Source organism: Hakea prostrata, chromosome 5 (genome assembly GCF_041222555.1).
Source record: "Hakea prostrata isolate BN-2017 chromosome 5, UWA_Hpros_2, whole genome shotgun sequence".
Lineage (NCBI taxonomy): Eukaryota > Viridiplantae > Streptophyta > Magnoliopsida > Proteales > Proteaceae > Hakea > Hakea prostrata.
In genome coordinates this window covers 3,378,109-3,397,387 of record NC_142604.1, presented here as the reverse complement: position 1 = coordinate 3,397,387, position 19,279 = coordinate 3,378,109, and the positions used below count along the sequence as shown (strand labels likewise).

The 19,279-nt window shown below is 39.0% G+C and overlaps 1 protein-coding gene across 2 annotated transcripts in view; it reads right to left on the bottom strand.

Moving 5' to 3' along the window:
- Window positions 1-19,279, bottom strand: part of LOC149014438 (secondary thiamine-phosphate synthase enzyme) — a 31,849-nt gene that overhangs the window by 8,459 nt on the left and 4,111 nt on the right. The window contains exons 5-7 of one of the 2 annotated variants that reach the window (XM_089155053.1): window positions 16,028-16,082; window positions 15,877-15,919; window positions 10,771-15,701 (exon numbers count right to left, since the gene is read on the bottom strand). In XM_089155053.1, the coding sequence (XP_089011179.1) occupies window positions 15,657-15,701; window positions 15,877-15,919; window positions 16,028-16,082 (143 nt within the window). In that variant the 3' untranslated portion in view covers window positions 10,771-15,656. Of the gene's footprint in view, window positions 1-10,770; window positions 15,702-15,876; window positions 15,920-16,027; window positions 16,083-19,279 lie in introns of those variants that run through there. The other variant, XM_089155052.1, reaches the window with a different exon arrangement.

The following is a 19,279-nucleotide window of genomic DNA, read 5'->3' as shown; positions in this document are numbered from 1 at the left end:
TCGCTTCATTCCTATCTCTCATCGCTACACAGCCGCAGCAATTGCAAAGTACTTTCTGAAAATATTTTTAAATCGCATAGCATGCCCCAATCTATCGTTTATGATAGGGATCCAACGTTCACCAGTCAAATTTGGACCGAAATTTTCCAATTACAGGGGATCCAATTCAAATTCAGTTCAGCTTGTCATCCACAAATTGAATGCCAGAGTGAAGTTGTTAATCGCAACTTGGAAATTTAATTACGATACTTCACAAGGACCAATCCAAAGGAATGGGGAAAATGGTTAGCCTGGGCTGAATACTACTACAACACCAGTTGGCATTCAGCCATTAAAACCAACCCCTTATGGCCGATCTCTTCCTACACTCTTAAATTATGTTTCGGAAGCAGTAGGTGGAAGCCGTGGCACGGGAACTATATAATCGAGATTGCAAACTCAAGGAGTTATGCAAGACTCTAGCGAGGCACAAAACCAAATGAAGGTTGTGCATGATCACCATCACTGTGATGGGAATTCAACGTGGGAGAGTAGGTTTATCTTCGACTACAACCATGTCGCCAAGCCTTATTAGCCATACGGAGGGTGAAGAAATTAGCACCATGGTATGGTCCCTTCAAAATCATTCAGCAAATTGGAAGGGCTACTTACAAATTGGATCTTCCAGCAAATTCACAAATCCATCTAGTCTTTCATGTTTCACTTCTCAAGTCAACTTTGAGCAAGCACCAACCGGTTCAAGAAGATCTTCCGACAATTCGTGAAGAAGATGAAATTATAATGCCTCAACCACAAGTGGTCTTGGACTCCATAACACCAAGTTTTAGTTTACTGGAAGGGAATGTCGCCTGTTGATGCCACGTGGGAGGACTATGTGCTATTGGAGACCCAATATCCATCTCTTGGTCTTAAAGGGGAGAGAGTTTATCAAGGACGTGAATGCATGCAATTATGTGGTTAATTTAATTAGTTATTATTTTAATATATTCAGCTTTAAGGAAAGTACAAGGATAGTTTAATTTAAGCTAGCATTTTAGCACTCTATATATATATTGTGAAAGAGTACCAAGAGTTCAAAAGGACAATACAAATCCAGGAGTGACTACCAGAAGGATTAGAGACATGGAAAGAGCCTGTGAAGCCATTAAATGTATAGATCCCCAGAAGGTGATGAGTGCCACCTACATGCTCACCAATGAGGCAGACAAATGATGTCAAAACACTAGACCTATTGGGAAGTTACTTAGACCTTGTTCAAGAAGGAAACTAATAGAAAATATTCTCCCCCCCCCCCCCCATGTGTGAAAAGGTATGGGTTTCAAAGTTTGTGAATTTGAAGCAAGGTTCCAAGTCAGTGATAGAATATGCACCCTATATGATCAACATTAAGGAAATTAAAGTCAGAAGGTGCCACAATTTGAGTAAGGGCTTAGGACTGATATTCAAAAATTAATAGGCATTCTTCAACTAAAGACAGACACTAATGTGGTGCATCATGCTCAGATTCTTGGGGGCATCAAGAAAGGCCTCGGAAGAGGTGACGAACAAAGGGGGAAGAAGAAAAAAAAGACAACCGAAAAATTAAAAAGTTTGGTTGCTTCAAAAAGATTTGTGAAAAGGCTAGGGGAAGAAGTCCTAAGCCAAGTGCCAAGAGAAGAAAAACTGCCCCAAATGTGGGGAAGAAGACCATATAGTAAGGGATTGTCCGACTTTGAAGGACCAAACTAGCAGGGACAAGAAGGGTGCGCAGGAACCCAAGGAACTTGAAAGGCAAAGGAGATTGATGATTCTCAAAAGGTTAAGATTCTTAAGAACCCTGGTAGGCTCTATACGTTGACTCAATGAAGTTGAGGTGTCTAAGTAGCAATTATAGATATACTCTTTGTGTTAATGAAATTGTATAATAACAACAATAAGCCTTGTCCCAACTAAATGGGGTCGGCTACATAGATTCTTGCCTTCCAATCAATTCTGTATGAGCCCATGCTAGATACAAGGCTTAAGCTATGTATATCCTTTCTCACCACTTCTCTTAATGTTATCTTACCCCTAGCTCTTCTAGTTCCTTCAATTTGGATTACATCACTTCTTCGTACAGAGGCATTTATAGGCCGTTGAACATGGTCGTGCCACCTCAAACGACTTTTTTGTAGCTTATCACTTATGGGAGCACCTCTCAGACCAACTCTAATATGATCATTCATTATCTTATCCTCCTAGTTTTGCCCCTCATCCATCTTATTCTGCTACAATGAGTTTATCTATATGATTCCTTTTAACAACCCAACACTCTGCACCGTACATCATAGTTGGTCGAACGGCGGTCCTATAGAATTTTCCTTTAAGTTTTAATGGAATACGTCTATCACATAAAACCCGAGATGCACCTCTCCACTTCATCCACCCTATTTTGAATCTTTAGGAAACATCATCCTCTATATCATCTCTTTTATTTATGATTGAACCAAGGTACCCTAAACAATCACTCTGAGGAATCTCCTAATCGTCAAGTTTCACCACCTCATTGTCTGTTTTCCTTTAAGCTTTAATGGAATTGTAATTAATAGTTGTGTCAATAAAAATAGAATGATAAATGAAACGACTAAAATGTATGATTGATTGTTTAAATTGCTTTATGATTGTTCAATATGTTACCGAGAATGCTAAAATTTATTATGTGACTACATATACTCTAATTCTGGGCTGACTCACTCCTTTGTTTACGCAAATTTGTTTTAAAATTAGGGTTTGAAACCTAAACTGATGGGTTGGTTGTCGTATGTGATTATGCCATCAGGTAGTGTGGTAGAACCAACTAGAATAGTTAAGGCTTATGAGCTAGACACTGAAGGAAGAAAGTTAATTGCAGAATCGATAGTTCTAGATTTGAAGGATTTTGATGTGATCTTTAGGAATGAATTGGCTAGTAGTATATCATGCAAGTGTCTTGTGCTATGAGAAGATGGTGGAGTTCAGACCTTTGGAGGAACTAGAGATCAGGTTCTTAGGAATGAAAATAAGGTCTCCTCTACCAAGAATGATCTCTCAACTTGATGGTTGAAAATTTGGGGTTGGAAATGCTTTCTAGGTATCATACACCCAAGAAACAGCTATTATTCCTCTTGGATTATATTGGTGAAGAAGCTCAACCATTCTTGGCGCATGTGCATACATAGATTACAGAGCCTTGAACAAAATTACCATCAAGGATAGATTCTTCATTCCTTTGGTGGATGACTTCCTTGATGAACACCATAGAGTGCAATTCTTCAACCAGCTTCACCTCCGATTAGAAAATCACCAAATCAGAGTGGAATCAAAAGATGCAGAGAAAACCATTTTTAGAAGGCCAAAATGGTCATCATGAATTCTCATAATGCCTTTCGGCCTCACAAATGCACCTTCCACATTTCAAGCATTGACAAATCAGGTATTCAAAGAGCACTCAAGAAAACATATCTTACTGTTGTTTGATGACATTTTGATATATTGTTGACCTTGGGAACAGAAATTGAAGCACTTGGAGACGACATGACACATTTTAAGGACACATCAATTGTTTGTCCAAAAATAGGAGTGCCCGTTCGGAAAGCCTAGCATTCATTACCTAGCCACATCATCACCACCGAAGGGGTGGGTCCAAGGATACTGTTTGATAACATTTCTGCAATGGTAAGCTGGCCTAAGCCTAGAACAGAAAAAGCTATGCATGGATTTCTAGGCCTAACAGGATCTTACCAAAAGTTCATCCAAAACTACTGTCCCTCTTACAAAGATGCTCAAAAAGAGTACGTTTGAGTGGACATCAGCGGCAGAAGAAGCCCTTCAAAGGTTGAAGAATGCCATGACATGTGCACCAGTCTTGGCTTTACCTGATTTTTCATCCACATTTATTATTGAATGCGATGCAGGAGGATCAGGTATTCGTGGCCAGTGCTATGCTTCTATAGTTCTATAACAACGTCCAATAGCCTTCCTAAGTCATGCATTGCAGGATTGTATTTTACGACTTTCCACCTACAAGAAGGAGATTTTAGCTCTCGTAGTGGCTTTCCTGTCTAACTGGGAAGCAGCTCATGGTTAAGACTGGTCAAAGGAGTCTAAGACACTTGTGGAGTCGTGGGATCAAAAAATAACCACCCCAGCTCAACAATGGTGGTTAATAAGTTGACGCATTATAGTTTTTGTGCTTGAATAAGAAGGGGAGCCAAAATGTGGTGGCCAATGCCTTATCAAGGAGAGAAGAGAAAGAAATTGAGAAAGAAAAAAAGTAATTTTCAGATTCCCACATTATCAATTCCTCTATCTAATTGGATTGAGGCAATCAAGGAAGAGATCTAGATCAATGTGAAAATGCAACAACTAGTCCACAAAATTAGGTTGGGAACCGTGGGAAGAGAGGAATGGGTCATTTTTTTAAGGAGAGATACATCTCCTTACAAATTCTCCTTTAATTGATTCCATCATGAAGCAATACCATAACAGCACCAAAAGGGCTACCAAAAGGCCTTCCAGAGGATAAGAGCTGCATTTTATGGCCAAGCATGCAAAAATCTATCATTTTTTTTTTTGGTTAACAAAAATCTATCATATTATATCATACTGCTACATAAAAGTACAAATTCAGGTTTTGGTACTCTTTCACTAGACCAAAATACCCTACATATCCTCAACAGTTACATCTTTTAAGAGGATTCACATCTCTTCATCAGTGGACTCAAATACAAACTCAGTTTTTGGTATACTCTTTCACTAGACCAAAATAACCCTACATATCCTCAATAGTTACATCTTTTAAGAGGATTCTGTCCCAAGATTAACATCTCTCCATCACTGAATTCAAATACCCCTATTTATCCCCAAAATATATATCTTTTGATACTATTCCTCTAAAAGCTCCAGTTTTTCAAATTATATATATATATTTTCAAATTAAGAAGGAAATATATATATATATATATATAAAAACCATTCCTTCAAAGCCCTGTATAGTATTAATCATACTATTATGCTACTGATTTTTATTGTGATCTATTTTTTTCATTGGACCAAAATATCCTTATCCTTACGGACCAATCATTCCTTCAAAGCCCTCTATAGTATTAATCATACTATTATGCTACTGATTTTTGCTGTGATATATTTTTTTCATTGGACCAAAATATCCTTATCCTTATTGACCAAAATACCCCCCCCCCCCATTTAACACATAAATTCAACTGCCACAATTACTCCTAAAACTCCCCCAAGAAACACACCTCTATAAATGAATGTCTCCCCCAATGAGAAGGTACCTCAGACCTTCAACAGCCACCCCTAGAAGCCACCACCTGAAAGCCATCTTGTGAATCACAACCTCCATCACCGCCACTAATTGAACACCATCCAGTCCTTGCCCAAAAAAAAAAGCCACCGTTGGGTCCAACATGCAAAATCAAAACTCCACTGCCCGTTGGGTCCAACATGCAAAATCAAAACTCCACTGCCCTGTTTCTTACTTCCCATCCCTCAAAGCACATCTCATAATCCTGACAATGGCCATTTCTGAGACCACTACTGATGAGTTAAATGGTACCATGGCATTGACAAAGACAGCTTCAGTGTTTAATTAGTGCTGAATTTAGGCTGTCATATTGCAGGGTCAATGATACAGAAAACAGATTAGTTGGGCTGTTCAACTAACATCCTCTCCATGCTCTCTTCCCCAGAAACCATCATCAATTTGCTGGCAAGAGAATCCTTTGCCTGAATGCCATTGACAAAAATGAATCTCTCTCAAGTAATGACGTTCTTGTACTAAGGGGCCTATGAACATAGACATTTCCCTCATATTTTGTCCTCAGTTCACTGCCTTGGCAGTCTCCAAAAGTTCTCAGTTTGTCTCTAGCATTAGCATTGGACAAAAAGTGTTTGAATATAGTGTGACGCAAGCAATACGAATCTTAAGCAAGAATTTGGCCAAAAAAAACACTTAAGAAAGAGACACAAGAAAATATTCTGGCTAGGGTAGCAGGCCAAACTTCTGAGAGGTTTTTGGGGAGGAACACTAATGAGAGGACCATATTGGTAACCTTCATTAGGGATACCCTATTCTAGGAAGTGAACATGACTACTTGAACATGTTGAATCTATGCTAATCACATGTTACCCACTATTCTTCTTTGTCGGTGGTCGCATTGCTTTTGAAACCTTGAAAAAATTGGAGTTCCTTTGATGAAGAACCATACAGGATCATTTATGAGGACCAGGTGCAGGGTTTCTCACTGCTCTCAGATTCTCTTGATTACTTGAAATTCAATAACCTTTCATGGTCATTTTGTCTCGAAGACCAAATCCAGGTATCCCATACTTCCCCACTCATATTTCCGATCAGCAAAATCTTTTTTCCCTGCCTTCCCATCTGTGTACTTAATTTGATAGTGATTATCTAAAGTTTCTTTATGGTTTTCATGCAAGCCATACCAGATCTCTAGGGATCAATGGTCTCATTGCCGTTGGCTGGAAAGATCTTGTCATTATTTTGAATAGTTAATTGACTTTTACTAAGACCAATTTCTGGGGCTTGAAAAAGAAGGGGTTAGGTTTTTACTTCATGCAGTGTGATTTTCCCCTTGAAATTACATGCCATGAGTTTGATCTAGCTTGTTTGGAGACCAAAGTGCCCACCATGCTTAAGCACTTCCTCAGCAGATTACAACACCAATACATAAAACCTAAGGGCCTGTTTGGTTACATGAATCCAGAGATTTGAAATCTTTGGATTCACAAATGGGAGATTTATACCCATTTGGTTGTGTGAATCCCTGGATTCATGAAATCTAGGGATTCACTTTTTTACACTAAAAACGTGAATCTGTAGATTTATGCGTATGAGGTGAAATCTAGCGATTTCAACCGTACTATAAAAGCGCTAAACATTTGAACCATGACTACATAGATGTTTTTTCAGGATGAATCTATAGATTCATTCCAAAGATTCAGGACCAAACAATTAATTTTATGAACCATGACTCCATAAATTTGAAATCTCTAGATTTTTAAAATCTCCAGACTCAAATAACCAAACAGGCCCTAAGACAATCTTTGAACCTGTGTGATCACATTGACTGATCGCTCGGTAAATTTTTTTTATCATTTTTTGGTAAGTTTTTTATCATTAAGTATTGGCAGTGTAATTAGTGGGTTTACCTTGGACACTAAAAGAGGAACACAAGATGTTTTAGAGGACTTCAATTCCATCGCATAATCCAAAATCTGTTGCTGGCAATTCTCAGCAGTTGTCATACACCTAATCACATTCCTTAGCGAATCTTAATGTTTAGTATCCGGTGTTGAATAGAGCAATTCCCTCCAAACAAAACTGTCAGTATTGCTGCCAAGAATCATTGACAACATACAAAGCATCCTGAAAGTATACATCTCAACAGATATATACACACGTATACTCTTTCATCCATACATAATCCATCGAGGTTCAAACTTAAAATTTCTTTCTCATGATGATTAAAGGCGGTTATCACCATCATTGAGTCATTGGCTGGGTTGTGCCATCATTTTCTTTAAGCACGCTTATTTCTACATGAAGAAACTAGAAAATGTGAATGAGCTTTATCTGAAAACAACTGTACAGTTAGATGAATGACTGGAATAAACAATCCAAATGTTGGACACCAGAAAAGGTACAAGAATCCAGTGGATGTGTGAATTCAGCCAAATCATCAAAACATGAACGATTTTAATTTAAGAATACTAGTGAATCACCTCAAAGGCCGACTACAATTAGAAACATACAGTGTGTTGATGGGATTGATTATCCAATTTAAGGGAATCAGCTCAATTTCAAATGCCAAAAGCCAAGCACAAACTTTTTGCAATGATACTTGTTTATCATGAGCTAGCAGATGTCAAAAAATTGTGGAATGAAAATATAGAAGTGATTTCTGAAGTAGCTCCAACGGCAAAACAACAAACAAGTAGCCGATCAAACATTACAAGATATTACGGGCAGGTTAGAGCCATTTGGAGGCAACATAATAGCTTTTGGAGGTAGTGCTACCTCAGACGCAAGAGCAGAACAGGTAGATACAAGAAGGAAATGGGGGGCAATTTCATATTAAGAGAAGGAAATGAGGAAGAAGGAACCAACTTAGATGGTTTATAATTCGTACACCAGGTGAAATGCTGATACAATCTAATCATGAAGAACCAGTTGAAGAGGAATTGATAAAAGTACTCCCATCATTGCAACTAGAAGCACAGTCAGTGAAATATAGTAAAGCCGACATGTTGCTTGGAGGATACTCTTACATGATACAGTGTTGATTCAGTAGATGCTGATGCACATTACCCTGAAGAATTCCTCAATTCCTTGGCTCCTAATGATCTTCCACCTCATAAATAGGTTTTGAAGAAAAATTACCCAATACTGCTACCATGCAATTTGGATCCACCACATGGAGAATGCAGTGGTACAAATTGATTGTATCGGACTAAGCATCATAGTGGATTAAAAATGACTGTTAACCTTGGAATTAACCTCCATTCTTGAGGGTGAATCACCTAAATAATGTTATTTAAGGCTACTTGTTTCTCCAATAACTATTACAATCTACATCATCAGGCTTTAAAAAACTAACAAACAGTCAATACAACATCAAAAGACTCAGAATTCCATAATAACAAGTCAATGAATATGAATGAAACACAAAAAACAAAAACAAAAACAAAAACAAAACAAAAAGGGTACACAAACCTACAAAACAAATACAGATTAACATGGGTAAATCATCTACCTATTTTCTTTGGGAACACATACTTGGAAATACTTATAATGAAATCAGGAAAAACAAAAACAAAAAACCACGTCTAGATAGTCCTCCAAAAAATATGAGTGTGGTACTTGCCAACGTCACAATGTAGAGTTACAAACCCCAGCTGAGTTGCAGCAGCAGTTACCAATTCCAATACAGGTTTGGGAAGACATCACTACGGATTTCATAGAGGGGCTCCCTAATCCTAAGGGAAAGACCGTTATCTTCGTGGTAGTAGATAGGCCTTCCAAGTATGCCATTTCCTACCATCGTCTCACCCATACACAGCTGTAGGAGTCGAACAACTCTTCCTTGACAATATATTCAAATTACATGGCATGGGAATTCTGGGAGGAGCTTTTCCAACTCAATGGGACCAGCTTTAATCCTTATCACCCTCAAACCAATGGACAAAGCGAGGTCGTCATTTGAACTAAGGAAATATATGCTTTACAAGTTCTCACCCAAGGAGTGGGGAACGTGGCTGGCTTTGATGAATAGTGCTATAATACCAGTTTGCACTCGGCCATCAAAACCACACCAGCTGAAGTGGTTTATTGTCGACCACCACCATCTTTCATTACATATGTGCCGAGCTAAGCTTTAATAGCAGCAGTGGAGCAGCAACTCATGGATAGGGATAGGAAACTCAAAGAGTTCCAGGGAATTCTGATGGAGACCCAAAACCAAATGAAAAGGGCGAATGACAGTCACCACCAACAGTGTGAGTTTGAGGTAGGTGATTGGGTATACCTTAAATTACACCCCCTACCGTCAAACACCCCTTGCCCTTCGTTGAACAAATCGGCACCATGTATTGTGGCCCATACCAATGTAGCAAAAATGAGGATGTTAAGATGGATGAGTGGCAAAACTATGAAAGAGAAGGTAAGGAATGATCATACTGGAGCTGGTTTGGGAGTAGCCTCAATAAATGATAAGCTACAAGAAAGTCAGTAGAGGTGGCACGACCACGTTGAACAAAGGCCTTTGAATGCCCCTATATGGAGAAGTGATCTAATCATGTTTGAAGGATTTAAAAGAACAAGGGGAAAACCTAAGGAGAAGTGGTGAGAAAGGATATGCATAGGTCAGGTGATGTGAACCCAATTCTAGGGTTAGGGTTTCAAGAATAATCTCCCTAGAATTAAGGATTAGCCCAGAATCTTCCAACAAATAAAGGTAAAATATTATGGGAAGGTTTTGGGATAAATGGGGATCTCTACAAATTTATGGGAAACCTTAGGAACAAGTTAGGATCGTTGACAACTCACCCACGGGATGGTTTGAGATACCCAAGAATGACATGGGAAGAGACAAAAATGGGATGGAAGGGAAATCGAGGTTTCTAAATAGAATTGGATTTGAGAAGGGATCTTATGACAAATATGGGTTGAATCTTGGAAAAGGGAGATCTTGAGCAAAGTTTGAATTTTCTTTTGTGTTAATCCTCTTCTTTCTTTTCTTTCTTCTCTTCTCTGCTTTTTTTTCTTTCCTATTTTCTTTCTGTTCTTTTCTTTCTTTCTTCTCCCTTCTTCTTTTCTTTTTTTTTTTTTTTTTTCTCCTGTTTTCAGATTCTGCCGCAAGTCAGAGGAGGGGTGTGATAGAGAGAGGGAAAGGAATGGGGCAACCGTAGGTAGGGGAGAGGTGGGGGAATGGCTGGGAGGTGTCGCAGGGGGTAGGGGAAGGGAACAGGGGAGTCAAAGGGGGTGGGGATTGCTGCTGCAACACAGCAGCAGCAAGGGGAAGGGGCATAAAGTGGTGTGCAGAACAGGGAAGGGGTAGGGCAGTGCTTGCATGGGCCTGGGAAAGATGGGGAAGGGGTAGGGGGCCTAGGGGCTGCTGTTATTGCAGGGGAATGAGAGGGAGAGGGTTGCGATGGGGTAGGGGTGGCTCCTAGGGGTTGTGCAAGAGAGGAAAGGGGAGGGGGAGGGAAGGGGGCTGGGGGTGTAAACTTACTTGGTGAAGATAATATGTGAGGGTGGCTGTTGTTGAAGATGAATAGCTGCTGGAACTTGGAACTTGAAGATGCAATGCTGCCGCTGAAGCTAAAGAGCTGAAAATCCGCCGTAGCCTAGAGAACCACGACTTGTTTCCCACAAGCAATAATCAAAATTTTATTCAATCCAGACTTAACTTACAAAGAAAGAGTAGGCATTAATTGATAGCCTACTAAAGGAACTTGACAATAAGTGGGATTCTTTTATAGATTAGAATCCCACCACAATAATCATCACAACCATTGAACTAAAAGTTAAAAGATCTAAGGGTCCCTAATGGACATGTGCTGAAATAAAAGTCCAAATAACTTGGAAGTTGGAACACTAATAAGCACATGTGAAATTCTATTTGATTAAAAACTCTAATTGACATGTGCTAGAGTTTAAAATAATTAGACTCAACTACCAACTCAATCATTGACTGAAATCAAGACTTCTTAACCAAATTGGACTCTGAATTAAACTAAAATTAGATTCCAGCAACTAAATAGAGCTGAAAATGGCCCAAATACTCCTCCTAGAGAGTTCGGCCAGCCTAGGGAGGCTTCTTTGAAGCATCTTGTGGGCACCACTTAGGGTTTTGGCCAAAGGGCAATTTCATGTTCACATCACCAAGGCCTCTAGCTGATTGGAAGGCAAGGATCCATGCAGCCGACTGCATTTAGTTGGGACAGGGCTTCTTGTTGTACCAAATCATACAATGCATCAACAAGTGGCAAATAAATTATCACTTTCTTGATGAATCTTGGATTCATCCCATCTCCCACATCTCTCCTTGAGAAGCAGATCGACATATGCCATCAAGTCCAAGATGCATTACCAATGGCGCAAGAAGCCCAGTAGCCAATGCACCTCTACTATTGGAAGTATGATTGAGGTTTCCTAACTGGAGTAGACTCCTCTTTTAGTTATATCTTTTGCTTTCTTAGATTCTTTATATTAGTTTCATATTTTGTGTTAGACTAGTTTTCCTAATATCAAGGATTGGTTTTTCTATTCTATTTGCTTTGTATTTCCTTAAACTACTTAGAGTAGGATTTACTCAAGTTGTAACTATAAATACCCCATTGGGGCCAATGAATAAAAAATACCTTTTGATCAATCATTTCTTCAAATTCCAACTTGGTATCAGAGCCTAATTTCGATTAGGGAAGAAAGAGCAAATTAGAGGAATCAAGTCCCTTGGTTTTCTCTCACGTTGCAGCTGCCAATCCATCACTTCCGCTGCTGCTACTTCACAATCACCGTCCCCAAATAGAGAATTTTATTCTCTTTCTCTCTCGATTCTCTCCCTCTCAACCCACACTACCACTGTTGTCGTTGCTCCGTGAACCCACCACCGTCACCTACAACCAATCTTTCTTCCATTGCCAAGACCTACAACTACCCATTCCAGCAATATTTCTTCCATCGCAACTTGCAACTACGCATTCTAGGCTCCACCACTGCTGCTCTTCCTCCATCGCAGCTACCAAAGAAAGAAAAAAAAATTCCTCTTCCACCTTCACCAATGAATTCTTGCAATCAGTCCTCTACACCCATCGCCTCAAGATCTGCAACTACAACCCTCTGCACCCTTCGCCTCTTTCAGAAATCCAGCAGCCATCACCCAAACCTGTCGCCATCGACCACCATACCCCAGCAGCCATCACCCAAGCTTGACGCTCAAAGACTGTCGAAGGAAGAAGAGGGTTATTTAAGAACCCAGAGAGGTATTTTATGAAACCATTGTACCAAACCATTAAACCAAAACAAACCAAACCTGAACCACTGAACCGATGAACCCATTGACCCAACCCAACCTGAACCTTTAAGTCTTATGATTTCTATTTTTTGCCTTACAAGCCCTTCTGTGAACCTAAAATAACACATTCGCCTCTCAAATTCTGTTTTTTGCCTTCCAGGGAGTCATTTTGTAAAATTCGAATATCTCTAGGGGGCTCGTATATTTACAGGGAGTTCATTGTGAATTCCCATATTTCCATGTGTCTAATTGTGAATTTCCATATTTTCAAGGGGCTAATTGTGATTTCCCATAATTTTGGGAGTCAAGTTATGAATTTTCGTATATTCATGGGTTTGTCTGTGTTTCTCATATATCCAAGGGTCTCTTTTGTAAGTTTAAAAAAAAAAGAAAAAAGAAAGATGAGAGAGTGTTAGTTGGACGGTTGGAACTTTCAGATTTTGTCTGTTTCTTTAGAGTTGTTCCACTGTGCTTAATTTCATCTTATTTACCCACTATTGTTTGCTTTATTTTTTTCTTGCCCTAATTTTTATCCATACCGTTTCATGCTACTTTCATTTTACCATTACAATTTCTTCCTTTTTAAGTTTCCCCGTTGGTTTGAATTTTGTCTTCTAAGAATTCTCAAAATTATATTCAGGCCGTTATCTTCCCTTGATCACTTGATGGACTATGTCTACAATTCAATGTTTACTTCAAGAGATAGTCTACATTTTTCATGTCATTGTTTGAATGCCTTTCTTTCAAACTTCCTTGTGAAGAATTTGATCTCTGTCACTTTCAAACTTCTTTGTGTAGAATTTGATCTCTGTCACTTTCAGACTTCTTTGTGTAGAATTTGATCTCTGTTACCTTCGAAAATATGTCCCCCTTACCTTGGCAATCTTCAATTTTGGATATCTAACATTGCTATAGATCTGACTTTTTTGACCTGTGCAGAGCCTGATCTCTGTTACCCCTGGCAATTTGCCATTTACCTTGACATCTTTCGTTTGGAGATCTAACCTTGCAAAAGATTTGGCGTTTGACCTATGCAAAACTTGATCTCTATTACCTTTGGAGATTGTCATTTAACTTAGCAAATTTTCCCTTTAGAGATTTAACATTGCTACAAATCTAAAGTTCCACTTATCCTGTTGTACCCTAGCAGTTGTTACCCCAAAAATATATTTTCCCTCAGATTTGCACAGAAATTTGGTCTTCTCAACATTTAAAGATTCTACCTTTTTCATGAGCATTCTTCCTTGGAAACCTAAAGTTGCGGTAGAGATGAGGACAAAGCAAATGGAAGTTTATAAGGTAGACATAATCTATAAGCTATTAATGAAGTTTGAAGATCAAGTTGCAAATGTTTACCTGGAGGTCCTGGACAGATGTTTTATACTATTTTAGCCAAGCTGGGCATGTGTGATATCCATGCCTCAACTTGAGGGGGAGTGTTGGAAGTAAGATTGAGGTTTCCTAATTGGAGTAGGCTCCTTTTTTAGTTCTATCTTTTGTTTTCTTATATTCTTTATATTAAATTTCATATTTTGTGTTAGACTAGATTTCCTAATATCTAGGATTGATTTTTCTATTCTATTTGCTTTGTATTTCCTTATCCTACTCAGAGTAGGATTTGCTCAAGTTGTAACCATAACTACCCCATTGGGGCCTATGAATAAAAAATATCTTCTGATCAATAATTTCTTGAAATTCCAAAACACACTGGCTAATATTGGATCAGTGCACCCACACACACCAAACTCAAGTTCTGGTTCATTGACGTGGCCCATCCCCAACAGATAAAACCTAGGAGAACCTAGAAACCATGGGACTTCAATTCCCTAATCTTAGTCTTGAGGACAAGCTCAACTCAAGGTAGAAGAAACGTGATACATGCATGGGCTTGCATGTGACATAAAAGCCTCATTGTGTGGGGTAGTCATATGGTTATTATGTTCCTATTTTATGTGTTACTGTTGAGACTTAATTATTCCCATAATCAAATGTTGGAATGAGTTCTAAGGAGTTTATTGTTTGTGGGAAGTTACTATTGAGTGGTGCGCCATGAGGGATGGATATTAGTGATTGTAGGAGAGTAGTGGGGTGTAACTATAGTATTGTTCATTAAGGATGCTCATGCTAGTGAATGAAACTATGCAGAATTCTACCTAATCTACTCTACTAAATAGCAGTAATGATGAGGCTGGAGATGGATTCAGAAAGTCAAACTCTATGGTGATTGAAGTCTTCCAACTCTATTTAGGTGTTAGCACAAATTTTGTCGCAGAAGAGAAGGCAAAACAAGAGGGCTTGAAAGGGTAGGGAAGTTGAGGCTGGAAAAGCTTTGGGTAGAGGTGGACCCTTTAGCAGCAGTTATGTTATTTCAGCAATGCAGGATTCCCTGGACTGTGTTACAGAGGTGGAGGAATATTGAGAGTTGTTTGAATAGAATGGAATGGAAGATATCCCACTGTCATCGTGAGGCTAACCCAGGAGCTGATTGGTTAGCAATTGAGGTGGCAAAACCTCATAGTAATCAGGGTGGAAGATTGTTGAGAATGCAAATCATGGAGATATAAATGGATGCAGCAAGGCAACCAAGATATAGGATGAGTTTCTAACAGGGGTGTTTCTTACTTTTTTTTTAACATAATTCTTTTTCAACTTAATTTCTAACGAAACCAACCTTTAGGGAAAAAAGGGAGTGTTGTTTTGTTTCTCCAATAGAACCTATAGTTTCCACTAGTAACTGAATTCTTACCCTCCCCAAATTCTATTTTACCAGTATACGTAAGCAAGGCTCCGCCATGTATATACCACACAGCCAGAGAGTAATGGGTCACAAAATTAGAAAGGGGATCAATCTTTATGTGTTGTCATGGAGAAACTCACAACAATACAACATGAAGTCAATATTGACAGCTAACAGGCTATCTCATAGGGTTCCATAAGCTTTCTTATTGACATATAAGAACCCCACTCCAAAGACAAATTATATATTATACAAGACAAAGTAAGATCTTCATGAGAATAACCATGTCAAATTCTATGTCCTGGACTGAAGATGAGCTCAGTCATGTCAGATTCTATCTGCTGTACCGAAGATGAGCTTTGCTATTAGTAGGAATTGGTAACCAAAATATGCTCATCAAAGATGTCTTCCTGGATAAAAATGAGAGTAGCATATGAAATATTCACAGAAAAATCATTTCTCGCCACCATTCTATAGTGCATCAGAAATCTACAGTTTGAGGTTTCCTAAATCCTAACCAGCAAAATTATACAACAATCATTTTAGATACCATATAACTGTAGATAATATTTATTTCTCAGTTACCTGCCAAGTCCCCATATTGAGTTTCCCATCTGTTATTGGAATCCTATATCAAACAGACAAGAAGTAGGCAGCAACTGGTAAGTACAATATTAAATAACTGAACAGAGTAATGTTTCGCAACAGGCATGAAGATTTTAGAGATGATCCATACGTGAGGCTGCAGCCAAACATTGAAGACTTGATGTGTGCTGGCATGTCGTCAGGGCCTACCAGAACAACATTTAAGTTACTCAGAATTGACACAACTTTAGAACAATCAATAATATTTTGAAAACAAGCAATATACTAGACTATATGCCAAATCAAACATCCCAAATCCCTTGTAATAGATACCTCATTTGTCAGAAATTGAGTCTGAAAAATGAATTTTTTCCATCCTTCCCTTCCAAAAACCACCAAATTTTCTTCTCCACTAAAATTTATACTCACATTTGCATCCTCCAAACTAGGATATCATTTTCACCAGGTTATTCAAAATAAGGCCAAACTCCTAATGATGTAACCACAGGTCAGAAGCCAGTCTTTAGGATCCTCTTGTAGGGAACCAGCGGTAAATTAGGGCTTTAACCTTTCTGTTCCACATCAAATCTCAGTCAATTCTCAATGGACAGCAGCTGTAAACGACCAATCATGACCTATGGTTAAGGGCATTTGACTTCCAAACCTTGGAACTAGAGTTATGTTGTTGTGTTTAGGTTTGAGAATATGGGAAATTAGGTTCACTCAAAGTTTTGGTAATGGTTCTGGTAATGGTTCTAGACTGAAAATAGAATCTGTATTGAGAATTTTTAATTTCAGTTTTAGTCTTAGGGCTTATGGTAGAAGAGGAGTGGAGGGTCTCCTAGGGTTAAGGGGTATGGAATTAGGGTTCAGCCAGGCTGGAAAAAGCTGAGGATTAACAAGGAATAATTCTGATTTTAGAGAACTATAATTTCAGAATTATTTCCCAAGGTTAGGGTTCTAAAATTAGGGTTTGCAAATTCAAGGTTTGGGGATAGGATTAGGGTTAGGGCTAGAATAGGGGGTAGGGGTGTGGAATTCAAAGGAAACCGGATTCAGGTGAAGGGTTGAAGAGATGTGGATGTCTGAAGGTTTAGGCTAGGGATTGAATGTGGGAAATTAGGCAGCGAAGAACTAGGATTTGGGTGATCCAATTGGGCTGTGTAATTGGGAGAGAAGGTCACTAGGTTGAGAGGATGAGGTCCCTAAAGTTTGGGACATATCTAACAGTTAGATTGCCATAGATCTGACCTTGAACTTTAAGTCTTTAGAGAAGTCCAAAAATTTCCAGAAAAATAAAAGGGAAGTTAGGGTTTAGGGAAAGAACTATAGTTAGGGGAGGGGAAAAGGGTTGGGTGAAGGTTTGGGATGGACTTACTTGTAGAAGGAAGGGGCTGTTTTGCTCATTCATAGAAATAGAAGGTCTTCAACAGCTGCCACAAGCTTGAAGAGGAAAAGAGAAGGCTGGAACTGCAATAACTTCAGAACAATATTAATGTGGTCTTCCCTCCTTGGGAACCCACGACTCCATTACTCCAATCAAGTCTTCCTTCAATTCTATTCTTTATTCATTCAAAACTGTTTTGTTTACAAGGGGGTGACTCTATTTATAGCCTTACAACTTAAGGAAATTATACTTGGACTCAAATAAGAAACCTACTAATGTAACCCAGGGTTTGGGTTAGACCTTCAGGATCTTCTTTGAAAGGAACCAGCACAAAACCAGGGTTTCGGGGTGTTTCGGCTAGGGTTTTGATTGGTGATTCAGGTATGTAATTTCAATTAGAAACCAAGTAAGGGTTGGAAACAAGGTTCATCTAGGGTTAGGTCAAGCTCCGCCATTGCGGTTTCTGCAGATTCAGAACTTATTCTAATAGTTCTGGTGCATATACAAGGTCTGAATTAGGCTCAGGTTTCAAGAGGTTTGATGTTGCTGAAATTCAGAAATCTCTGTTTCTCAGAATTTGGTCTAATCAGGGGACTGAATGAGAAAGGGGAAAAATTCTGCTATGCGCAGAACAGGGAGGGGCAGGCTGTCTTGTGTATGGGGAAGAAGGTGAGGGAAAGGATGCGATGGGTGGTGGGGGAGCTTCAACTTACTTGGGGTTGCTGTGAAGTGCGTGTGTACTGCTGTGAATGACTAGAATTGCTGAACTTTGAAAAAATTGCTCTCCAGCCAAGGCCATGAGGGTTTCCTTCTCCACAGCCCAAGCCTCTGTTTAACTCAAATAATCCAACCTACTTTACTCAGAAATAATGAGGCTGTTTATAGCCAATTATAAGACAATTTGACTTAAATTGGGATTCCCTATCTAATAGGTATTCCAACAACTTATAATACTTACAAACACTTACTAAATTAGGACTCACTAAAACCCAATGTTTTTTTTTTTGGTAATAACTAAAACCCAATGTTAGGAGATAAGAGACTAAGCCCAATAGAACAAACACTAAAAATAAGTTCCCCTCTCTAGACAAGGAATCTTATCCACAATTTACTAACTCAACAGAATTTTTAAAGAACTAAAACTCTCAAACTACTGATTCAAATAGAAAAATAAAAGCAGATCCATGACCCTTGGATCGAGGGTTCATTGAGCTCCAAAAATGGGCTTGAAAAATGACCAAAATGCCCCTGGGGGATATTCAGCCAGCTTTAAGTGTCTTTTTTGGTTATGGTTTTTTGGCCCAATTTTATGGGGGCCAACCCTAGTTACATCACCTACTTGGACTTAACAAGCATATTCTATTTGAAGAGGAATTCCTAGTCACACTAAGACTCTACTCACACAACTAAAGGAGGAATTCCAACTAACTCCTAAACAATTAGAGACTTGCATAACTAAACTTCCTATTCCAGAAGGAATTCAATTGAGAATGGAATTCCAACTATGACTCTAACCACTTGTTTAATCAAAAAACAAAAAGTAGATCCTAACTCCTGAAATTATTGGGGATTTTTTTAGGACCACTTTGGACTCCATAGGGGGTAGGAAAATGACCTTTTTGCCCCCTATAGGGTAACAACAACAACAACAACAATAAGCCTTTTCCCAACTAAATGGGGTCGGCTACATGGATTCTTGCCCTCCAATCAGTTCTGTTCAAGGCCATGCTAGATACAAGGCCTAAGCTATACATATCCTTTCTCACCACTTCTCCTAAGGTTATCTTAGGTCTACCCCTAGCTCTTCTAGTTCCTTCAATATGGATTATATCACTTCTCCGAACAGGAGCATTTATAGGTCTCCGTTGAACGTGGCCGTGCCACCTCAAACGACTTTCTCTAAGCTTATCACTTATGGGAGCAACTCCCAGACCAACTCTAATATGATCGTTTCTTATCTTATCCATCCTAGTTTTGCCACTCATCCATCTTAGCATTCTCATTTCTGCTACACTG